The sequence below is a fragment of the Filicampus tigris genome, chromosome 11 (genome assembly GCF_054856515.1).
Source record: "Filicampus tigris isolate MCC_2025a chromosome 11, RoL_Ftig_1.0, whole genome shotgun sequence".
Taxonomy (NCBI): domain Eukaryota; kingdom Metazoa; phylum Chordata; class Actinopteri; order Syngnathiformes; family Syngnathidae; genus Filicampus; species Filicampus tigris.
The window spans coordinates 21,780,485-21,806,472 of NC_141227.1; the positions used below are offsets into that span (position 1 = coordinate 21,780,485).

At 40.6% G+C, this 25,988-nt stretch overlaps 1 protein-coding gene across 2 annotated transcripts; it reads left to right on the top strand.

Annotated features, from left to right (window-relative positions):
* The first annotated feature begins 699 nt into the window (after positions 1-699).
* On the top strand, positions 700-25,761 carry efemp1 (EGF-like fibulin extracellular matrix protein 1). 2 transcript variants are annotated; one of them, XM_086044359.1, is made up of 11 exons: positions 700-855; positions 1,219-1,313; positions 1,888-1,933; positions 2,456-2,719; positions 19,431-19,553; positions 20,491-20,610; positions 21,296-21,415; positions 21,541-21,660; positions 23,426-23,552; positions 23,635-23,827; positions 24,631-25,761. In XM_086044359.1, the coding sequence occupies exons 2-11, from the start codon at positions 1,230-1,232 to the stop codon at positions 24,790-24,792; spliced, it is 1,359 nt and encodes a 452-aa protein (XP_085900485.1). In that variant the 5' UTR covers positions 700-855; positions 1,219-1,229; the 3' UTR covers positions 24,793-25,761. The 2 variants fall into 2 exon arrangements, with proteins under 2 accessions (XP_085900485.1, XP_085900486.1); XM_086044360.1 differs by lacking the exons at positions 19,431-19,553; positions 20,491-20,610.
* The last annotated feature ends 227 nt before the right edge of the window (positions 25,762-25,988 follow it).

The window sequence follows — 25,988 nt, forward strand, 5'->3', positions numbered from 1 at the left end:
TTTGACCTGAGCTCTTTTTTTTTTTTAGTGAACAATTTCATTTTTTATGAAAATTTTATGATTATTGTTCGGTTATTTTACATAATTTGAAATGTTTTATTTTACCCAAAGCTTTTTCTGTGACACATTGTATTTATTTAATCGTGGTAAATTTTGATGAAGGAAAAAAAAGGTTTTAATACTTTAAATGAAAAATTTTAGTTTTAAAATTGTACTTTTATCTATTTTTAAAGACTGCTTCAAAATATTTTTCATATAAAATAAAACAAATTTAAAAAGGAAACTAGCAGACTGAGATGCTTTGCTATTAACCATTTTTTGTTTAACTTTTCCTTTTTTTTCCAATGAGACCGTAATAAAAACAAAGTATGCATTACCACGACCTGTCGCTAGAGTACGCCGTTGCAGCCTTTTTCGTGACATTGCTTACATCTGTACAATAAAAAGTTACTTTATTTTGAATTTATTTTGCCTTACTTTTAATCATTTGAAATAAATCAAGTATTGACCGAGTGAATCGATAAATTCCATGTTCCAAGGATAAATCAATCCTTAAAGAGCTATGAGCCTGAAATGATGTGCTGTATGACGAATTTCACATCTGCAATACCACCAGGTGTCGATAGAGGGCGACGTTGCAGCCTGTTTCGTGGGCTTCGGTTACAGCCCGGTGAGCGAGACCCAACCTGGCCGGCACACCGCCCCCCGCCTCCCGCCCCCTGCATGTCATCCCCTCAACCCACTCGTGTTCATCCCAAATGCTGCTCCACTCGCGCACCATCCACGCAAAACAACGCTTGACACCTCCATTGTGTCGGACCTTCTGATTTGCATCCACTTGCCTGAGCTCCCCAGGTAAGCCAAGAACCGTTTTTTTCCCTTTTTTTCTTCCTTTCTTTCTTTTTTTTTTTTTTTTTTTTTTTTAAACCCACGCATGTTCTACCCACTGGTGCGTATTTACGCACGGTTTTGACGCAGCGATCGTTCATTTTTCGTCTTCAAATTCCCCCAAGTTCCAGCATCAACATGACATTACAGGAGATGTCAGGACTCGTTAAAGACGTCATCATACGTGCTATTAAAACATGACTGTGCCTCTCTCTCTCTCTCCCTCGTTCTCTCTCTCTCTCTCTCTCTCTCTCTCTCTCTCTCTCTCTCTCGTTCTCTCTCTCTCTCTCTCTCTCTCTCTCTCTCTCTGTCTCTCACTCACTCCCACAGTGACCGTCAACATGTTGTGGATCTGCGTGGGTCTCCTCGCTGCCCTTTTCACCTGCGCCCTCCCACAGGAGGCTCAGGAGCCCATCTCTTATTCGGTAAGAAAGAAAAAAAACAGTTAAATTGTAATGAACAGGGGGAAAAAAATGTCATTTAAATTCCAGAAATAATCATCTTAAAGATTTGAGGTCATTTTAGTCACTGTATTTTTTCATATTCTTTTTATTGCAGTTTTTTTTAATACATAAAATATTTCAGAAAATAATGTAACAGGGTCCTTGACGAGTATAATTTGTTCCGTAACCAAGCCCGATGACTCAGTTTAAGTAAGTTTGAACAACACTGCATTTAAATATATGAAAAAAATAAATGATAAATGAATAATGATTCAATTGAAATGTATTGCACATAAAACAAAAAATTAAAATAAAAAGATAATCGTTCTTGATGATTAAGTTAAATACAACTGATCTGTACTTCGGGGGCGATTTTTGACGTACCACTAGGGGGCACCTATGTACTACTAATTGTACTACTACCACACTTTGAGAATCACTGGGCTTGTACATCAAAAATCCGCCACAAAAATCTTTTATGAGAAATCCAAAGCTATTACTACCCTGTTATTGTTGGTCGATTTATGTCGTTAATATAATTGTGTTTCCTTCACAGTGCACTGAAGGTTATGAGTATGACAGTGTTAGTGAGCAGTGCAAAGGTAAGACTGGTCTATATCTGCGAATATTATTTAATCTTCACGGTATTTTTTTTTTTTTTTTTTACAGAGAAATGTTAATAATAATAATCATCAAGTTCTTGGAGAGTTATGTAATATCAAAACATGGCATGTACCATTCTGGAATTGAACTTCTGCTAAACCACACCCCCAAAATATAGTCCAGCCAATCACATGAAAGCACAGAACGAGAGTCTGGCACTTTCCTCTTCGCTGAATTTGCACATTTTTGAAAGCTGAAAGTCTACATTTTAGTTGTACATGCGTGATGTGGTATGCTTTGGATCATGCCTTCAAAATGGATGTGTATTCTTAATAGCAATTGCTATATTTTTGTGAAACCTCCTTAATGAAATCGTACGCCCCAAAAACCATGGATGTCCAACTCCGGTCCTCGAGGGCCCCTATCCAGCATGTTTTAGATGTCTCCCTCCTCCAACACACCTGATTCAAATCGTTCTCAGGCTCCTCAGTCTCACCGCTCTTTTTGCTGTCCACGTTTAGACATCGACGAGTGCGCCCTGCTGGACGACGCCTGCAAAGGAGGCATGCAGTGCATCAACCACTACGGCGGCTACCTGTGCCTTCCCAAGAGCGCCCGCATCTTCATCAGCAAGGAGGGTGAGGAGCCCCCCCCCCAAGAGCCCGCCGCCCAGCCCAGCCAGCCGCAGACCCCTCGGGTGTTCCCCGGCCGGGTCTCTTACACCGGCCGGACGACGGTCCGCTGCTCTGCCGGATTCATGGCGGACGAGCAGAACATCTGTAGAGGTAAGAGCGATTTCTATTCCTGCAAATGCAGAATTACGTGCCGTGGTCGGTCAGTCAGCAGGAGTGTACGCTAGCTCCCGTAACGGAGGCGTTATCTGTTTTTTTCACAATTTAAATTAGTTAATACCACCAAATCATATAGTGGTAGATATATATGTGTATATATGTTAACATGTAACAAAAAACATTTGAATCTGAAAATGGCTTTTGCAAATCGAATCGTTCCACTAGGGCTGCTCGCTTGTGGAAAAAAAAATATTAATCACGATGATTTTGGCAATATTTGAAATCACGATTATTCAAACGAGCACTTCTTTTTTGGGTGCAAAACAAGAAAATGTTTCGACGTAAAAAAAGTATAAAGACAAATACTATTTCTTTGAAACACTATAATGATGTAAGTTCCAAACAAAATGTATAAAATGAGTTGGTGCAAATGTAAAAATTCATATCTGATTTCCTTGTGTGTAAACAAAGCATATTAGTAATCGTTTTTTTCACTATTATGCCAATTTTGTAATCGTGGAGTGTAATCATCGTAATTGTAATTGAATTTCGATGAATCGCCCAGCCCTACGTTCCACTCTAAAATATATGGCGATACGTATCATATCGTCTTCTATTGGCGAGATATATCTTTGAAGGAAATGCCACATTTACAGCACTGACAAGTTGATTCATATTGTAAAATGACGACAAGAAACTCAACGCATCGCGTACTCTCTCGAACTGAGCCGTACAATACCGGATGGAATTGTAATCCCGCTGAATGGAACCGTTCACATGACAACATTTTTGGCGGGGGAGCTCAGAACGGATTAACAGCGTTTCCATTCATTTGGATGTGGAAAGACGTATTTGCATGCAAGTCCTGAGAATGTCCATTCCCCGCCATACCTCCCGCTTTAAACGCCGTTTGATTGAATTGACCGGCAGCCAAGGCGGCTTACAACATCCCGCTTGCCGATTGGAATCCTCCATCACTGACATCTGCGCAGCGCCGCCGTACTCGACACGCTTCAAAAATATTTGGCCTGAAGGGGATCCTTATCTCCCAAAATATCATCAGTATGCCTCTGTTGCACTTGGCCAAATACAGCAGGGCCGCGCATCGCCGAGCCGGCCCGGCCCGGTATTGGATAATTACGTGTTAATGACTTGAGCGCTCCAGAGGCGAAGTGTTCATCCATCTGCGTGACACATGCGCGCGTGCGCGCCAGCTGTGTTGCAAGCTTGTGTGATGTCACGTTTTGTCAACTGCTTGCTCGTGGCGTGATGTTTTTGGCTTCTCCTCAACAAGCTAACGAACATGTTGAGCTCGCCGACTCTGCGGGGATCAAACTCGATGACCACTTTGGTTCCAAATGCAGTGGAACCTGCAAAGTGTTGCATATGAACCGAAAATTGGTGAGCTGAAATATATTTATTCATTTTTGGGAAGAATTTTTATTCGTTTCCTGTGGTTTGGTCGAGGTGGAGGGAATTATGAACAGTTCCGTGTAAGGCAAGACAAGGCAAGGCGGGCACTTTGTTTATTTATCATTCACAAGTTAACTCAACGTGCTTCACATCATTAAAAGTACAACAATGGATAGCATTTACAAACAAACGAGTTCAAGACATTTAAAAGCAAAGTAAAGAAGTTAAAAGTAGATGACAAAAATCACCAAAAACGTTGCAGTCAGCATTTAGCATAAACCCTTCAGGCTTCTGCCTGAGTGTAAAAAAAATATATCAGGAAAAGCCTATTAGAACATCTCAAATTTAAATGGTGGCAATTGTGTGCCGATTCCAATTTAACATGAGTTTGAATGAGATTGGTTACACATTATGTCAGGTGTTTATTTTTACGTCTCCTCTCCAAAATATTTTATTTTATTTTATTTTATTTTATTTTTTAGTTGTTCAGGCAATCGGTCACCTTAAGAGTGGAAATTAAATGATTTATTTTGGTCTCATATTTTTAGTTTTTTTCCACTGCAGTTCATTGAAAAATAGGTTAACATATTTATTTTGAATAAATAATTAAATGGAATGCCTTTTTTTTGTCAAATAAACAATTTCTCATATTTAATTTTTTGACGTATCTTTTGTAACCAAACAATTATTTAATTGACTGTTATTAAATTCATTGTAAATATTCCAGGTGTTAGTAATGGGAATGAATGAATAATGAATGAATTGATTTATTGCAGAAATACGATTAAAATAAACAAAAAAAAATCTATGGAACTAAACTTTGATTTATCCCAGTAGTCATGTGAATATAGGCCTTTTTTCTCTATTTATTCCTGCACTTAACTAAAAAAAAAACAGAATTTATGTATTTGTGGCAACACGTGTTCGGCGGTGTAACTGCAGCTGGCATGTGCCGAGTGACTGCAGGCGTAACAAATGTGATTTTTTTTTTTTTTTTTTTTTTTTTTTTTTTACACCTAAGGCAACGATCCGTGTGATAGTGTTCCTCATGTGTGTGTTTTTGTGAATTGTAAGCTTTTATTGAGGCGTAAAACATGGCAGCGCTCAATGCTGTTGAGTCAAAGCAGGAGTGCAGCGTCAGGCCGGGAAGAGGAGAAGGAAGAAAAAAAAACAACAAAAAAAACCACAAAAACGAGAGAAACATGAAAGTGTGAGAGCGAGCGCCCGACCGCAGAAGGACTCGTAATAACGTCACGGCTTTTGACGGGCAGCCCCGCTTGTTTTCCGGTGACTCCATGTCGCGTGTGTGGCGAATAAACTGAGAGATCAGCGAAACACTCGGCAGGGAAAAGAACGCGGCCAATTTTCCACAAGTTATACTGCCAAAGGAGTGTTTTGAACAGAAAAATGATGATATGACAAGAAAGAGCAGCGTTGGGAAGTACAAATACTTTTTGGGGTATCTGCACTTTTATTAGTATTCATTTTCAGACTGATTTTTTTTTTTTCTATTACTCCCTACATTCGAACAGAGATATCGATACGATGATGAAAGAACATACAAAAAATGTTTAAAGTGAAAATAAATCTTTTTTTGTTGTTAACAACCCTTACAAATATCAATGATTGAAAAAAATTCAAAGTCGTCGTGGGCTTGTCCCAAATTGCACGACTATAACCTAGAAAAAACAGGATGCTACCCTGTTTAGCAGCTTTCTTATTCCTACAAATCCCGGCGCGTGTGAGCCGCGAAAATACGTCACGCTGTTATAATCATATTTTGAGCAACAGACATTTGAACACAAATCGTGGGGCAACACTCACATAGGCAGCTAATACTTCTCTCCATTTTTTTTTCATTTTCTTATTTTTACCCGAATCATGTTTCCGCGTTACAGACATCGGATTAAAGTGAAAATTAAAAAAGTTTCCCAAATTGGAGGCAAGTGTTTTTCACAGGACAGCGACGATATATTCTTTATCCTCTCCGAAGAACTAATATTACTGCGATTTACTGAGGAGCTGAGACCGTCGTGTAAATCCGTATGTGTCGATGTCTAATTGAAGCCAAAAATGTGGCCAAAATGGGTTCATTTCTTTACATTCTGTTTAATTATGCCATTACTTTTGTCTTGTTTTTATAAAGTAAAATGTTATAGAGTGCGATATTATCAAAAGAGCATCACACACATTTTTGTATTTTTTACGCGAGGGTGGAACAGATTATTGGCATTTCCATTCATCTCAATGGGGGAAAATGATTGTATCTCAAGGCAGATGTGTATTTCAAAAACACATTTTTTTCCCATCTATCGCGAGTGGGTCTGGAACATATTTTCCGCGATAAGAAATGGCCCAAAATGACAGGTACAATACAATATAACGTGATAGTGTTATATATTTACAGACAATAATACAAAAATTCACATTTTCACAAAAGGATGAATAGGCTATAAACGGGTGCGCCGATCATGCATGCTAACTTTTTTTTTTTTTTTCAACACTGATACCAGTTGCTTTTGAAATTGAAAAGACAATCGCGCAAAAGTAGTGCAGACTTCTGGGAACGAAGATCGTCATAAAACCGCCGGAAGGGAGAGTGCAGGTGGCGGTGAGCGGAGAGCGAAGACGGACTCTTGCCAAGGAGCGTTTTATAGATTAAACCACAGCAGATAACAATCCAAGCCCAGATGCAATAGTGGACATATGTCAAATGTGTGACAAAAACGGAAAAGAATTCCCAAGAAGCTGCTCGAAACGTGTACAGGCAGTTCCCAGTTGAGGTTTTAACACAAAACAAAGACGATTAAACATTATGAAACTACCAAACAATGTCACCTTAAAGTGGGGGGATCAACCTAAACATATATTTTTTTCAAGAATATCAATGTCAGGAGGCCCACTAGTTGAAACACAGCATTTTGTTTGATATTGCGTTTGTGGGATTAGATTTAAGCAGCAAAATCCACCCGTTTTTAGCCGTCTCACTGGTCGGCCATTTTGTAATTTCTGTCGACTACGCAAGGCTAAGGGAACAACCAATCACGGCTCAGCTTCAGAAAACAGGTCAGCCATGAATGGTCGTTACCTGAGCCCTGAGCAGTTGAGATGTCATTTTCAGTCGACAGAAGTGACAAAATGGCCGCCCCCGGAGATGGCTAAAAACGAGTGGATTAGCTCTTATACCACAAAATATTTCAGAATGCCTTGTTTCAACTAGTTGGCTTGCATAGAACATATTCCTGAAAAAAATATGTTTGGGTTGACTTCCACTTTAAGAAATGCCTAATGCTAGCTTAGCTTAATGCTAACACGGAATGGAAAATGCTATTGACATGCAAACAGCTAGCATTGACAGTTGTACTTTGAGCCTTTAGGCAACAGACAAATGTGCGGCGACACAGGAAGACAGATAACATAAAAATACTCACAAGCATGTACTCTTCATCTTCTCCGATAAATGCCTGAAAATGTCTGCTTCATATTGAGTCACTCGCTGCGGCGGAGGTAGCTTCTTTATTTCTTCATGATTAGCCTGCCGATATCTTTTGACTCGTAACGCCGGACAAAAACTCTTTGACCTTCACGTTGAACCCAGTCGGTTTGTTGTTGTAGTGACACAAATTGGCACCTACGCTTGCAACAGCCACACGAGCTATAAAACTTAAGTGCGAGTGTGACAGCTTAATGATACTTGCATTTCCATGACCTCGCCCACCCACTAAACACACACGCACCAACACACACACACACACATGAGGGAAGATGGCCACAAGTGGCTGGCTGTAAGTCTTATTTATGCGTATTAAGTCTTATTTCCAACAGTGGTGAGATCACCCTCTCCCGCAAATGAATGTTGTCCATCAAAAGTGGTCTAATTAGTCATTAGCAGTGTTGACAGGCGGTTAGCGTTATTATTTTAGGACACCTTCCAAGACCACCCTAAAAGGCGACTTGGCGTGGCTCGTGACAATACCGCCTGATGCTTTTTCAACACTTTACTTCGGAGTGCCTTTTTTTTTTTTTTTTTTTAATACAGAGCTATGGTATTTTGTGTTTGGAAACAAATGTTAAAAAACGGAATTGCATTAATGACATGCCAATTCATTTCAATGGGGAACATCTATTTGCTAAATTCAGTTGTGAGCTCGGTTATGGAACGAATTGAACTTGTAATGTACCACTGTATACTAAAACCATGATAAGTGATGATATGAATTACTCTCCCGACCCAAATGAATCAATTAATCGACAGCTAATCGACTGTCAAGACTATTTTGTTGATCAAATTGTTTAGAGACGCTTAACTTAAAATTGTCAAAATGCTTGAGCCTCTCAGTAGTTAATGTTAGGGCCTGACTGATTAATCGACTGGCCGATTTAATCGGCCGATATTAGCTCTTTTAAAATTGGCAAAATCGATTTTTTTCTTTGGCCGATTTTGTTTTGTCATGTTTTGATTTTTTTTCTTTTCATGAATTGCTCCATAGGGTTTTATTTCCACCTGTTCCCATCATCCTGGTCCCTTGTGCCAACCAATCAGATGCCAATCTAAAATATTTTTAACACATTTCTTATTTGTCTTTTTGTTTTGGTTTGGAAAATAATCTTTTTTTTTTTTTTGTGAATGACAAAAGACAGAAAGAAACTGAATACAAAAAAACTGATGAGACAACGAGGTACACCCGGCAAGACACAAGTGACACAAGGAGCATGGCTGACGAGAACGGGTGCAATAAAACATATAAAGCGGAAGTCAACGCAAACGTTTTTCTTTCAAGAATATGTTCTATGCAAGCCCACTAGTTGAAACCGGGCATTCTGATAAACATTGCGTTTGTGGAATAAGTGTTAATCCACTCGTTTTTAGCCATCTCTGGGGGCGTCCATTTTGTCTTCTGTCGACAATGTGAATTTGTGAATCGAAAACGACGTCACAAGTGCTCACAACGACCAATCACGGCTGACCTGTTTTCTGAATCTGAGCCATGATTGGTCGTCGTGAGCAGTTGCGATGTCATTTTCAGTCGACAGAAGACAAAATGGCCGCCCCCAGAGATGGCTAAAAACGAGTGCATTTTGCTGCTTAATTTATATTCCAAAAATGCAAAATGAATCAGAAAAAATGGCCGCCCAAAGAGATGGCTAAAAACGAGTGGATTAACACTTATTCCACAAACGCAATATGTATCAGAATGCCCTGTTTCAACTAGTGGGCCTGCTGGGAACATATTCTTGAAAAAAAGATGTTTGGGTTGACTTCTGCTTTCAAGGGAAAGACATGAAAAAAACAAGAACAAGGAAATCACGCCACAAAGTCAACAAAAGCACAGATCGCGACAATAAGTGAAGGCATCATTGTATTTTTCATGGCCAAAATTAGGCACTCATGCGCTGCAGCTAGCGCGGGGCACGCACAGACTTGCCCCTCCTGTTTACCCGTCTGCTCTCGCTGAGGTCACACCGGCCACATTAGCGCCCGCATGCATGCCTGGTGAACTTCAGCGACATCTCCACCTGTCGTGATGGAAATCTTTTACAAATATTAGTGCCGCTAAGACCCCCCGTGTGACATGTGACAGGGGGGGAGAACCTGTACACTTTTCATGTCTTCCCACAGTGCTAACATTTTTTTCCCATTAGCATGCAATGGCTCGAGAGGAATATCTCTGGAATGTCAAAGCGTTTTTTGTTTTTTTTTGTTTTGTTTTTTCTTCTTTCGTTTGCTCCCGTCTTTTGTGATGGTAAAAATTACTCACCACCTTGACAGATAAGCATCACATCGATCTGCGGGAAGCAGGAATGCGGGCGGGGAACGAGCACAGGGAGAGCGAGCGAGCGGGCGGGCGGAACGCCACGCTGAACTTCACAGTTTCACCTTTCCATTTGACAACCTGCTGATATTTGGAGGAAGGAGACACGCGACCAAATTTTTATGGCAATGAACCCCCGTTTATCAAATATCAACCGTATAGAGACCATATCGAAAGTGTTTAGTTTTGCCCCTCCCACGCAATTTAAACATTAAATAAGCCTTCGCCCCCAAAAATGTTTTTTTTGGGTTTTTTTTTGTAATGTGATTTTTAGTCAGAAAAATAGCACACTATAACAATGTAATTGATCAAAACAGAACTAGAATGTAAAGAATAAAACATTTTGAGCATCATGATTAATACATTGGAGCTCCTTCTGGCCACCGGGGGCAGTATAATGCATTCATGGAGAGTCGAATGAAGAAGAGGTTCACAACCACTGTAAGTGATTCAGTAAGCTGCTGTAATTGAAGACGTTTTTCGCAGAGGATAAAGAATACATGCCTATGAGTATTTTTATTGGCTATATGGGTTCCTCACAACTCCAGGTTAGTTTGAAGGAAATCTGAGGGCGAGGAAAACGATTGCAAAAACAGGAATAAACCAAGAATTTCTCAAATCTAAGGTTGGTTCTGAATAGGGGACTTAAATATATTTTTGGGCGTAATCCTGACTAACTGCAAGTTTGTGATTGCCTTGACCTAAGAGCGCCCCGACTTACGAGTGTTTCAAGTTCCCAGAAGCCGCTAGTTTTACAATTCAGAAACGTTCTAAAATTCTGTTGCTTAACTTAAATCCGTGTAGCCTTTGGGTTCAAATTTGGCAGCAAAATCCGTGCTTAGCGTTCGCTAAGCATGCAATCCGCATCGCTGGGACGATTCCCATTCCGTTCAAGGGAAACATCAAATTCCCCGCCTTAGGTTTGGTGGTAACCCAAAGGCCAACTTTTCCTTGCGACGCGTATCCATGGCGCAAGGCAGCAGCACCTGCGCGCTTGCTGACATCAGCGACGGGTGCTTGGGGAGCGGCACCTCTGCGCGGTGTCCTAGGTGAACGTGTCCACAAAGCTGTTGTTCGGCTGTTGTTGTTGGGGCCTGTCCAGGGGCCAGCTGCTTCCTCCACTCATCTGCTCACCGCATGCTGATCTTTCCGTTGACCTCATGTCGGGAAAGGGACACGCAGTGCCTATAAATCTCCACGCAGCGCTTTTTTTTTTTTTTTTTTTTTTTTTATTTTGGCAATCGCGGAGCTTCCCTTTAGCTGCAGATCTCAATTGCCATTACGATGCAATTTTGGGTTCCGTTTTTTCAACAAGTTTTCATTCACCTACACGTAAGGACCAATTCAAATGCCCTGATATGATGGTAACAAATCTTTACTTGAATATGACAAGTTTGACCTTTAAAGGGTTGCGCAATACGGATATTACCGTGCGTTGTAATTTATAGCGATGACATTATAAAAAATAAAAATTAAAAAAAAATCTACCCGTTGCTGAACCTAACCCTACATTCTTAAGTATTACTAAAAATATATAAAGTATTATATATTGTATTGTTGGTGCATATACGGAATCAGCGCATAAAATTCATATAGAAAGGTTTACTTGCATCTGTGATTAAATTTTTTTTTTTTTACCAGTGTAATGTTACAACTTTTTTTCTCTATTTATTGTAACATTATGACTTTTTTCCCAAAATTTTTTTTAAAAAAAGCAGATTTTAAGTTTCATGGTAGGCACTCAAAGGTACATAGATAATTACACCGTACAAATACGCTCAATAGTTGTGCAAATCAGCTTTCCCCATTGAAATGAATGGAAATGAAATGAATCCGTTCCTGCCCGACATTGTTCTCCTTTTGCCGTGAGTGAACAAACGTTGAATGTTACAAGACTGCAAAACTTTTATTCAATTATTTTTTTTAATGTAAAAAATAAAATAAAAATAAAAATAGTGAACATTTGTTTCACTATTTTTTTTTTCTCAGTTAAAAGAATACATTTTACCCACTTGCTCACAGATTGAATACGGTATCTATCTATATGTTAGGTTGTACCCAATTTGAATCCGAAAGTTGGTTTTGATCTCCACAAACATTTTTGCTTGAACTCCAAATGGGATCACTTTTTGGGTCGTTTGACTTCCCAGGAAGCTAGAAAGGTCATTACCAGACAGGAGCAAAAGAGAGAATGTTGCTGGCACACATCGGGCTGTTTTTGACCTTTTGGGAGCACAAATCAAAGTGAGCCGGGCTTTAAGCGTAACTAAAACTCCCCTCTCAACAACATAACACGAAAATATTTCACACTCTAATGCGAATAAGAGTTATGTCTTCGCTTCTTTTGATTTTCTTATCTGCTTTATGCTCCGGCTTGCTTTGAAAGGGAAACACTCCCTTTTTTTTTTTTTTTTTTTCAGTCCAAGCTGCTTTTCATGAGAATATGCATGCAAAGCAAACAAATCGACTGAGCATACTAAAGCAGCGGTTCTCAACATGTGGTACGTGTACTAAAATTGGTACACGGATCCCCCTAGTGGTGCATTAAAGAATCACTGCAGTTCAGTTGTGTTTCGCCTTTAAGTTCAATAGGTTTGCATTTATTCTTTAACCCTTTAACAATTGATGCAAAAAAGTGAGTATTTCATATCTTTAGTGAAAAAAAAATATTTCTTCAAATATTGACTTTTTTCTTTTCCTCCATGGTTTTTTTGTGAAACTTTTTAAACGTTCAAAAAATGACATAGGCAATTATTCTGTTATACTAACAATGTGTACGCCTAAATGCCATATTGTTAGCCTGATAGCATAGCTGCTCACGTCAACAAGACATTTTTGGAAAAGTATCAGAGATTTTTGGACATTGCGACCGTAAGTTAAAAATGACTAGAGCAATCGTGCTACTGGGCTCACGAAAAGTGAAAAAGTCATCAGAAAGACAAAGATTTACACACAGATCAGGGTTATTATTGTTAATGAAAACTATGTAAAAAAAAATAAATAAATAAAACTAATATTAAAACTAATAAAAACTCAACCAAAATGAAGCATTTACAAAATATAAAACTAATAAAAACTAGCAAACTCACTGTAAAATTCTATATAAATGGACTAAATTTGAAAAAAAATGTCAAAGTAACTACAATGAAAAATCCCAAACTATTATAACCCTGATACGGACCCCTAAAAAAGTAACAAAGTATTTTTACTTCATTACTTCCCAGCACTGCATTTTCATGTGCAACCACACGCGCACACACTATCACACACATGCATTCTTTGAGCTCCCTCTCCAAAACTCCCACGAGGCCTTTAGAATTAATCCCGAAAAGAGCAAAGGGAGTTTTAAAACTCTGACATCACGCCGTAAATCTAACTTCAAATCTTCAACAACAACAAAAAAAAGAAGTCCTCCACCCTTTTCTCTCTCTCTCTCTCTCTCTCTCTCTCTCTCTCTCTCTCTCTCTCTCTCTCTCTCCCCCCTCATTCTTTCCACTTCCACTTGTCCCCTGGAAAGCCTCGCTCGAGCGTGTTGCTAACAAGAGAGCTGTGTCAAGTAAATGCGGATGACCTCACACATCATCGCTTTTGGTGGCTTGTTGCAGCTAAAACGAAAAAGGAAAAAAAAAAAAAAAAAAAAAAACGCTTTTATGTGTCAACTATATGGACTTACTCCATGCGCTAAGTTGCGGTCGGGGGTTTTACGGGACCCAGGAGCCCTCCGAGTATGGGATAAACCCTCCCGCCCCTCACCTCACCCGCAAACACACGCAAACACACACACACGCACACACGAGTACTGGCAGCGCATCAAAGGCTGCAGCGACAAAGTAGCAGTTGGTTAGTGAGATGTTGCCGGGCTGCGCATATGCTTTTATTTAGAGCGTTCTTTGCCTTACAGCGCACACACGTGTACTAATCATTTACTTTGAGATGTACTGCATGCCAGGTTCTCTTGTCGTAATCGTGACAAGCCAAACAGCGCTCAAGTTCATCAAAGTGAAACAAATTTGTCAGAAAATGCTGATTCACTTTGAATGCAGACCAAGTGGTTGATGATTCGCGTGCCTGTTATATAGCTGCTTTTTAATAAAGTGGTTTCGGGTTGTTGTTTTTTTTTTTGTTTTTTTTTTTTTTCAGTCCAAAGTGAGTGTAGTACCACATTGTACCACTGAAACATGCCGGGCAGCACTGAGCGCTACTGAAAGACTTTCATCTTAACCATAATGAGAAAAAGAAGACGAGGCCGCAAACGTCAACAGCGAATCAGCTGTGGCGCCATGAGAGACGATTTCAATTGGATCGCAAAAAACGATCGAATCTCAAATCATCTTTCCCCATTAAAACGAATGGCTATCCAAATATTCCATTCCAGCCCTCGAAAACACCCAAAATGTTTTTTTTTGACAAGAAAAATTTGACTAAACTGTAGTGTAAGGATGTCTACTTTTATACCTTCCTGTGTCTCCCCAGTTAAGGTTACAAGAAATCAAGAAATACCTCAAATCGAAACAAGAAATTGTAAATTAAATGAATGAAAAATGAAGGTGTTTAAAAAAAAGCAACAAACTGCAATTTGTGCAAGAAGGACAAAAACAGTGAACTGTTTGACATTCAAATGTTGACAGAAGGTCAAATTACGTTCACCTCGAAAGCTTAGAGTACATTTTAGGTTCATCTGGAAATTTCACCCCACAGCCTAATACCCCTAACTTTAATTTTTGTGTGTGTGTGCGCCATGCACAGTATATCACATTATTCCAAAAATGTGTTTGGACAAATAAAGGCCTCCACCCCTAATCGCCGCCTTCCCCCCTTCTGCAGGAATTTAACTCAAAGTCATTTTGCCCAGCTCTGCAATAAAAACATCCAGCACGAGTCAGGCCTGCCTACTTTTGGCTTCCGCTTCACTCAATTGTCCACAGTGTCAAGCGCCACTCACACAAGACCCATGAGTGGGAGGCAGTTAGCTCAACAAGTGGTGAAAACGGCGAATTTCCCCCCACCCCCCCGTTTTTTGTTTTTTTTCCGGGATTGTTAATGCTCCAGCGGCTTCATGTCAGCAATGTGATGTCACCGAGTTTTTCGCGCTCGTGTTTGTCTGACAGGAGGCACGCCATTTCCAGTCGCTGTGAATCACCAAATACCTTCAGCCGCAAGGTGCGGTCCTGACTTGATCCCGCCTTTAAAGTACATCCGTCTGTTTATTGACACTCATTCGAACACGGTCCTCCGCAATGGGTTGAAAAAATAGACACAGTCACGCGGAAGAAAAATGATTAGAGCGCTTTGGTTCTTCAATTTCTTGTTCATTTGACTGCCTGGTACCATTAAAGTTATTTGAGCTGAAGAATACAAAATGTAGCTTTTGCTACAGCTGTAGATTTTGGTTGCTATGAAGCAAATCTTGGAAAATAGCTCAAATCAGCTGTAGAATTGAACTCTTATGAGCTATTTTTCTTGTCATTGTCATATTTGTCCAAATAAATGCATTGGACCAGGCTTTAAAAATGAAGAAAACAACGAAGAAACATGGGTCGTGAAATCATTATTTCTGTGACCGTACTTAGAGTTTTACCCCTCCCACATGCTTTAAACACATTTAAAATGGTTAAAACAGACTAAAACTTTTAAAATAAAACCTCAAGTGTTCCTATTGAATATGTTCCTTACTCTCTCATCATATAAAATGAAAATAGGAAGCCAAGCGTGCTTGCTTCAAGCTGTTTAACCGACTCATAAAACAAGCCAGCATGAAAACTAAAACTCTACTTTTGAAGTCAAGTCAGGTCAAAGTCTATTTTTGAACTGCAATAAGTTCAACTAAACCATCTCAATTCGTCCTAACAAGTCCACTCGCTTGTTGCTAGCATGTTAGCTTACGGTACTACCCACAGGCTTGTTTTTTTACGACTAATTAGATTCATGGCAAAAAGTTCAACCAAACCATCTCAATTCGTCCTAACAAGTCCACTAGCTTGTTGCTAGCATGTTAGCATGCGGTACTACCCACAGGCTTGTTTTTTTTTTACGACTAATTCGATTCATGGCAAAAAGTTCAACCAAACCATCTCAATTCGTCCTAACAAGTCCACTAGCTTGTTGCTAGCATGTTAGCATACGGTACTACCCACAGGCTTGTTTTTTTTACGACTAATTAGATTTATGGCAGTGCAGAATTTAGAGAGTAGGCAATGTGCTGCCATATTTTGTTGTTGTTGTTTTTTTAAACAGCAATACCACATCCCGTCTTTCCCGACTACTTTCCACGGGGTTACCTTCGTTTACTGTGATGCTATTGAAGTCCGACACAGGTGCCTTTCAAGCCACATCAGTGAGCGTTGGATTTCCCGGCACAACACTGCTTTCATCCTTTTTTTTTTTTTTTTTAAATATATAGTGGCGTGTGGAGCAGTCTTGTCTGTGCCCGTATGAAGTTTGCACCTGATGTCTCTCAGGTTGCCCTTTTGGACCAGACTGGCTTTTGTCTGTTGACACGCTTCAAGGCTTTGCCTCGCCAAGCACTGCGCCAAGTTGTACTTACGGCAGATGCTACGGGTGCAATTAGATGGCCGACGCACACTTTCAAATATTTTGTCTTCAGCGCTTGGGTTTGAATTAAAGGAGACATGTTATGCTTTTTTTTTTCCTCCACCATTTGAAGCGATTCTTGACATGCTGTTTGGTCAACAACGCTTAACATCTACAAAAATTTGCTAAATGTCATTCTTTCACTCTGAAATTTGGAGACTTTTCCGAAAGCCACCCAAAATACACCAAAATGAAAATCAAATTTTGCAAATCAAAGCAGTGATAATGTTGAGACTCTTGAAACGGTGAAAGGCCATACATGTGGCTGCTGGAACAGATTAATTACATTTCAATTCATTTCAATGGGCAAATTTCACTTGATGTTTTTTTTAATGTACGATTAAAATGCGTTACCACTTTTTTGTTTAATTTCAGGTGACAGATGGCTAGGCACTCCAGAGACGCAGCTATTTGTATTTATTCTACGACTGTCAAAATTAAAGCATTAACTATGGAGATTAATTTAAATTTCATAACGCACTAAAATAATTAACTCAGTTAACTCCGTTTGATTGACTTCCTGTAGCAGCTGACATCTGCTCACTGAGCAGCCAAACTTAGAGGAGAGTCACAGTCGCAAAGACGGACTTTGACGTAGTTTTACTTTAAAAAGTTGCTCATTGGAGAAATCCAAAATAATTTGCACACTCCAGCCAAATTCAAATACCATGTTAGATGTACGTCTTTGGTGTATCGTTCAACTGTTGTATTTTACAAGAAAAGAATCGTCTTCAAGGACCAAAGAGGGCTATTAGAACAGTCTTTGAATCGAAATATACTTTTTTTTCCCACATTAATTCCAAGATTTTACTCAAGTAAATAACGGTTGCAAGCGTTGTAAAAAATTGTAGTTGGAAAATATAATTAATCGTGATTAATTATGGAATGTTTTGCGATTAAGTAGTTAAAATGTAATCGTTTGACAGCACTCATTTTTTCATATTTGTGTTTATATTTCAAAGTCAATCCCCCATCATATGTCATGCGGGACATAACCCGAACAATTATGTCGAGCTTTCGACAGACTTTTGGCTCTTTTCTTTTCGCCGCATTGTTCACATCAACGAGCAGCAGCACAATTTTAGCTTTTTCCACTCACTGCAAACATTTGTTTTTTTTTGCACTGTTTTTGATGCGCGCACATGCCAAATCACAAAAATAACGACTCCCTCTTTCCCACTTCTGTGCACGTGTGTGTGTGTGTGGTATTGAGGATCATTCACTTGACATACTGTGAAACTGATGCCCAATGTCTTTCTGCATCGGGGGGACCACCCAGGAAGACTGCTGGTGGGCCTGCTGGGATGAGAGTGCATGGGCGTGTTTGGATGCTCTACGCCTGTGTGTGCGGATGTGTGTGTGTGTGTGTGTGTGTGTGTGTGTGTATGTGTGAGTGGGGTGGGGGTGTAAGTAGACACGCGTTTCGAAAGAAGAGGAAGACTAGGTAGGAGGGATGCAGCAGATGGCGCTCAATCGTATGCTGTATTTCACGAGCGGTATTTCATCAATTTGGAGATAAATAGCTTGCTGTCGAGTTTTTTCCCGTCATGTTTTTGTCCGATAAATTAAAGATTGACAGCATTTTATTTGCAATTATATAATTTTGTCACAAAATGCAGGAAGTGATACATTTTGACAACAAATGGGATGTTCTGGCCAATATACTGTTTGTGTATACAGTCGTACCATGACCAACGTTGTGACTCAATTCACTTATGAATTTAAAAAATTGAATTTTCTTCATTTAAATTGATTGAAATACCATATTCATCCATTCCAGCAAGAAAAGTACCACTGTATTGTATGAAAAATGAGTGCTGTCAAAAGATTCATCGCGATTAATCGCATTTTTCCACTGCATTTTTCACGAAGATTTGAACTATTATTTACATGAGTAAAATGTAGGAATTAACGTGGAAAAAAAGTATATTTCAATTCAAAGACTGTTCTAATAGCTTTCTTTGATCCTTGAATACGATTCTTTTCCTGTGAAATACAACAGTTGTACGATACACCAAAGATGTACAACAAATATGGTATTTGAATTTGGCTGTGCAAAGTGTGCAAATTATTTTGGATTTCTTCAATGAGCCGTCAAGTAACTTTTTAAGTAAAATGACGTAAAAGTCTGTATTTGCGATTAATCGCGATTAATCTTTTGACAGCCCTAAAAAAATGTAAAACATAAAACATCATGAAAGACCATGGAAAGAAATAAGCTGGTTTTATCAAATAATGATTTGTGTGTTGGGTGCGTGCCTTAAAGGGGCGTGGCCGAGTGAGTGACATCAGCAGCTGGAGTGGAGTTGGCTGGTTAGTCTGTGGTGTGAGCAGCAACTCCTCCAGCAACTCCTTGAGAGTGTTTTCATTTTGTATTTGTGTGTTTGACTGTTTTTGCAATTGAATCAATGGCCGGAAGTTCATTGGCAATTTTGGCTCTCCTTGCCCACATGCCATGGCATGACGCTCTCGTCATTGCTCCGTTTTAGTTTCCATTTCACCCGAGTCACGGCGTATCCCCCAAAAAATCGACAACGAGCGGCCGGCAACGCCAAAAACCAAACCCGTTGAGGCAAGGATTTGTGAGCTGACGTAGTGATATGGACATTTGTTGAGAATGGAAAAACAAGGCACCCGTACCGTATATCATACAGAATGATGAGCCATGTGTGTGTTTTTGCCCGCCTGCTTTTTCTGTGTGAGTTTACGATGCGTGCACTGTGTGACCATGTCAGTGACCCCCCCCTACAAACACACACAGCGTTTTTACAATGCAAAACCTCACCTTGCGTCGTATTGCTTGGCTTTGTTTGCCACATGTTTCAGTATGCATGCGTGTGTCTGCGTTTGTGCGTGCGCGTGTGTGTGTGTATGTGTGTGGAGCGCAGACATAGACGAGTGCGCGACAGGCCGACACACTTGCGGGCCCGAGCAGACTTGCTTCAACACCAGGGGCTCGTACAGCTGCCAATGTCCTGCGGGCTATCAGAGGAACAGAGACCAATGTGTAGGTCAGTCTTTGTCATTTACTAAAACATCATTACTACTACCGACACATACATACGGAATAGCGCTATAAGGAAAAATCGGAAAATCGGTTTTGCTTTAAAAGAGGCTGGTGCATGGAATCGAAACAAATGAATTCCTTTTTCAAATAAATGTATGTATGTGTGTGTGTATATATATTCATATATATATATATATATATATATATATATATATATATACGTAGTTTTACGTTAAAAAGTTGCACGACGGCTCGTTGGAGAAATCCAAAATAATTTGCACACTTTGAAAAGCCAAATTCAAATACCATAGGAGTTGCACGTCTTTGGCGTATTGTTCAACTGCCGTGTTTTATACAATACAATACCATGCAACTTTATTTTTATAGCGCATTTCATAGCAGCTACAGCTGTCACAAAGCACTTTACATCGTAACAACAAAACAACAATGATATAACAAGTGAAAGCAATAAATGAAAACACAAAATACTATATACAATAGACACTGGAAAACAGCAGAAAACCTCCAGTCTCACATCGGATCAAAAGCAGGGGAAAGAATCGTATTCAAGGATCAAAGAAAGCTATTAGAAGTCTTTGAATCCAAATATACGTCAACATTTTTTTTTCATATGAATTCCAAGATTTTACTGAAGTAAATATCGGTTCAAAGCTTTGTAAAAAATTGTAGTTGAAAATTACGATTAATCGCGATTAATTCTGGAAAATTTCGCGATTAATTCGTTTTAAAAATGTTATCGTTTGACAGCACTAATATATATAATATATATAAATTACATACCGTATTTTGGTTTTCAACACGTTAAAGAGTGTCCTCACAAATGACTGCAAAGCAGATGGATTGTAACTTGAAAGACCCTCAAAGGATCCATTTATGCTGTTCGTGTGTGTGTGTGTGTGTGTGTGCGTGTGTCTCTGCAGACAGAGACGAGTGTGCGCTGTCCCACTACTGCATGCACACGTGTGTGAACACTCAGGGCTCGTACTACTGCGAGTGCAATGCAGGTCACCGGTTGGCCACCAATAACCACAGCTGTGTCGGTAAGTCAAGCAGAGGACGTGTATGCGTGCGTGCGTGTGTTTGGAAGTAGTAAAAACGGAATGGCACGCTTCGTTGAAAGCAACATTGTATTTATCTTCTGCCAGGTTCAATAATACAAAGGCCCAGCGAAACCGCAGGAGCCGTTAGTAGTAATCGTCATCGCTGATGCTAGAATGCTTACAAGGACGAGGAAATAAGACCACACACGTCATGGCAAAACATTGCGGGCTGAGCAGGCCAAATTATTAGGTACACCTTTGCCATCATTGTAAATATACATTTACACTTTTTTTTTTTTTTTTTTTTAAAGCTATGAACTCATTCACGGTCGTGGGCAATCGTGCACTGCCACCGACGGACGAATAGCTTTTGTCGAGTAAGTTTTTCAGCAGCTAGCGTCTCGCCCAGCGTGTCTGCGAAATTCAGATTTCCACGTCACTGTAATGACAAGAATATGCCGTTAGATGGCAGCGTTGCATCACACGATAAAGAGAAGGCAGTGAATCTCGCCTCGTCACGTCGATTACGAGGGCGGGGAAAACCAAAACTGCTGAGCGAGCAGCATGAACTCCTCCTGCTGACAGACGGCCACCCCGGCTACTGTCACTGTCTACCTGTTGATTTATGTTCCGCATGAACGTGGAATGTGTGCCTTAACGAAATTGCCTCCGGTCACGTTGTCAGATGTCAACGAATGCGACACGCAGAGTCCGTGTCAGCACCACTGCTACAACCTGATTGGCTCCTTCTTGTGCCAGTGCAACCAAGGCCACGAGCTGGCCCCGGATTTGGTCTCCTGTCAAGGTCAACGTCACATACATGCACCTGTTCATCAAAAAAAAAAAAAAAAACTAGAAGCCCAATAGCCATAAATTGATTGCGAGTAGTGTATCATGACATCATCATGTATGTTGCTGTTTCCTGTGCAGACATTGACGAATGCAGCTTCTCCAGCTACATGTGTCAGTACCAGTGCATCAACAGTCCGGGAAGTTACTCGTGCGAGTGCCCGGAGGGATACCAGCTGCAGGGCAACAGGTTGTGTCAAGGTACTGCAACATCCTCCATCAGTCCGTTCTGTTGCTCAGCACTCCTCGCCCCTTATTTGCCGCGCAGACCAGTTTCACATAAAGCGGGAGTCTATCCCAGCTGACCATGTCCACATGCCATCAGAGACATGTAGATTTGAGGTTCATCTTTATTGCTGTGTATTAGCCGGCCTAATGGAAGCATGTGCGGGTTGAATAATAGGGGTGCCAGGATTGACCCCTGGGGAACGCCACTGGTCACAGCCATTTAGCCTGAGACACTGTTGTAAATTTCTGAAAAGGTTCATGTAAATGTGATCACTGCTTGAATGCAGTCACACCACCAAAGTCAAACGCAAACTCCCACGTTGTTCCATTGCGATCAATTATAATCGGACACATTAGTTCGAGGGTCAAACTCTCGTTGTCATTACCTTTATTCAACAGAATCCGTGTCAATCGATGCATCAATTCTTATGCCTCACTCGCGATAAGAACCAAGCCTCCCCCCCGAAGCAGCACAACAAGCCACCGACACATCAACATAGTGTTTCCCCTCAGTGAATTCACACCTACGCACGGTGTTAGTTTTTTGAAGTGGATTTATTTGATGTTATGTTTTTGCCCTCGCTGACTCGGTCAGGTGCAGGCCTCTCGAGGGGCGCCCATGAATCCTGCCGCTTGTCTCGGGGAAGGAGATGAATCCACGTCGCTGTGCCACAAATAGAACTGCGGTTTGGACTACCCGTGACCGGGCTAATTTTTTCACGGCCTTGCTTCTAATGCCTGTTTGCGTAACTGGCGTCAGCCATGCAGGATCCCCCCCCACCCAGAACTACTACTCAGTGGCGGGCCGCGTATTCTGGTACCTGGGTGTCCATGATTGCAACACAGTTGGCTCGCAAATGTGCCACGGACATCATGTGGAGCAGTTCAACATCAATATTTATCTAGCGTGACCCAAGATTTAAATCAGATTTGTTATAGTCACCAGAGATGCTGATTATTTAATTTATTAATATGGGCATCTCACTGTTTCGCCAGTCGAACGGTTTTGCTCTTACCGACCAATCACGGGACATACAAATTTACCTTATTAAAGTGAAGGTAAATATGTCTTCAAAGTTTGCTTTGATTGAAAAATCGCCATGGATTTAAGATGAAGCTTCAAAATGGTGACGCCGTTTTCTCTGATCTCCAAAGTTGTAGGCGTGTCCGCTGAAAGATCGGATCAACTGTCAATAGCCAATCAAACAGCACTTCTACAACCTGGAAAAATCGATGCTGCTTCATCTAGCATCTTATGCTAACACATTATGACATTTTTGAGCTGCGGAAACATCCACTTAAAACCTCGCCGGGAGTTTTTTCAAACGTGACAACGAGGCACGCTAAAGCGGCCACGCCGGAACCAAGCCCCTGTCCGCACCTTTGCTGTCAAATTAAATATTAAAAAAAAAAAAAAAAATGAAAATCCTCCCTCTTTGTTCTTCTGCGTTTCTCTGCATGGCATGTGTGCACTCGTGGCAGACAACGAGGCACTCTACTGGATCTCCATGGATGAGAATGAAATGAAGTTAGTCGTAAAAAAATATTATTTCATGGAATTAATACAAACGTTTTGAATAGATAAATACAGTGCTGTAGAAAATATTGCCACGGCAACCTTTGACAAAAGCGATCTTAACGATGGCTAGCGTTTCAAAACCATGTTCATGGTCAAAATCTGTTGGATTCCTTCTGTAGCTATATTTGAAGACATTTTTTTTTTTTTTGTCATGACTAGACGTGAACGAGTGTGAGACGGGCACACACAACTGCCAAGACGATGAGGTGTGCTGGAACTACTACGGCGGCTTCCGCTGCTATCCCAGAAACCCCTGCGAGGCGCCTTACACGCAATCCTCGGAAAAGTGCGTCAACGCAAGCCGCTTGTTTTGCCGTCTGTTGCCGCGCCGTCGGTAAAAGTGGGGCGATTGCTTTGCTTTTTGCCAGCCGCTGCATCTGCCGCTCTCAGGCCGAGTGTCAGGGCCTGCCGCCGTCCATCGTCTACAAGTACATGAGCATCCAGGCCGAGCGGCCCGTGCCCGCCGACATCTTCCAGATTCAAGCCACCAACATCTACGCCAACACGCACAACACCTTCCGGATCAAAGCCGGCAATGAGGCGGGGGATTTCTTCCTCCGGGTAAGTCGTACAAAGTTACAAAACAACCCAATTTTGGGGGTCATTTTGTTGGATTTTGGGACTCAAATTGGGTTATGTTTGACCCAACTGTTTTTAGAATGTATTATATTAACATAATCAAAGGGAATGTCCAGTAAATAAATAAAATTACTAGTGCTGTCAAACGATTGAAAATGTTCAACTAATTAATCGCAAAATTTTCCATAATTAATCGCGATTAATCGTATTTTTCATCTACAATTTTTTACGAAGCTTGGAACCAAATACTTGAGTAAAATCTTGGAATTAAAAAAAGAATCAAAGTATATTTCGATTCAAAGACTGTTATAATAGCCCTCTTTGATCCTTGAACACGATTCTTTTCTTGTAAAATACAACAGTTGAACGAAACACCAAAGACGTAGAACTAATTTGGCTGTGCAAAGTATGCAAATTATTTTGGATTTCTCCAATGAGCCGTCGAACAACTTTTTAAAGTAAAACTACATCAAAGTCCCGTCTTTGCGACAGTGACTCTCCTCTAAGTTTGGCTGCACGGTGAGCAGAGGTCAGCTGCTACAGGAAGTAAATAAAACTGAGTTAACTGAGTTAATTTTTTTAGTGCGTTATGAAATTTGAATTAATCTCCAGAGTTAATTCTTTAATTTTGACAGTCCTACTATTAACATAATCAAAGTGAATATCCAGAGGATGCCGTCAGCGTATACTGTTGCATTGTATTCATTTGTTGGACGCGTATGTGTGCTTTGTGGGGGGAGTGGCCTAACTTTTCAGCGTTATTGAGCAGTGCCTTGTTCGCGCAGCGTTCCAGCAACGCCAGCGCCATGCTGGTGCTCACCAAGCCTCTGTCGGGCCCCAGGGAGTACGTGGTGGACCTGGAGATGATCACGCACCACCTGGCCATGAACTACCACTCCAGCTCGCTGCTGAGGCTCACCGTCATCGTGGGGGCGTACGCCTTCTGAGCGCCCGCCGCCGTAACGCAGCCAATGTCTGTCCCCGCCGAGCACACTGTACATTTTGCTTAAATGCGCAAGCAGGATCAGATCCAGATTTAACTTGAGTTTACATACGGTTATCAAATTAGGTTGAAGTGACTTTTTAAAAAAAAAAAAAAATAAATAACCATACTATGATGTCATCAAATCGCTACACATTCATTAGATATCCATACTGAGGTGTTAAAAAATAGTCACAGACAAACCCAGCTAAGGCACAATTATATTATAAAAGCTTTTAAATGACATTTTCTGTGGAATTTCTTTTGCATCATCATCATAATCATCACAATCAAGAAGTTTGTGTACTGTTGTGCTCATGAGTAACAATTTCCCAGAAAGCTTCAGAGAGGACATCTTGCCAGTGAGTCGCTTGCTTCATACGCATTAAGTCATGTACATAGCTAGGTAACAAATCAGTGTGTACGTGTGAGCGCGCGCGTGTGTGTGTGTGTGTGAGGAAAAAGCCGCCTCAAAGGGCGTCCTTAATGTGGCCGAGCTGTTTATACTTTGCGCCGATGCACTTCCAACGCCAATAACAGGAAATGTGGACGCAAGCTAGCCAACAGGCCGGGCTGTGGGTCACTCAGCCCCAGTGTTGCTTCACACGTCACACAGTCGTGGCTCTTTAATGCAGCACATATGGAGGACGCGCGCGTGTGTGGCTGTGCGCGTGTTGTGTGTCCTTAACTCACTTAAAAAAATATATATATTATCATCCACCATCGTGCCTTAAAGAGACAGGAGCAAAAAATCCCCCATCACGCAGAGCACTAATCCAGCCGTTAATGCTTTCCATATATTGTTTATATCTATATATTTTTTGGGTCTTATATTTAAAATATATTTTTTGAAATATGTTATCTTGTATCGAATGTTTGTACCCGGGAGAGCAAAAGTTATATTGTGGAATAAAATATGATTTCCAAGAAATAATACGGTCTGTCTTCTTGTTGCAACTGAATTTTCTAATAGTTTATAAGACCCGTATTTTTAAAAAATTATTATGACTAGGTTTCTATGATACAACGGAGGATTTTCGCAATACATACTTTGTGGGGCACGTGGATTTCTTTCAGGCCAAAACCATGTCTCAAAATTCTGGTTTTGAACCATCTTGGTGCCAAGTATATGTTGAACTGAAGGGAAGAACTTCATTTAGT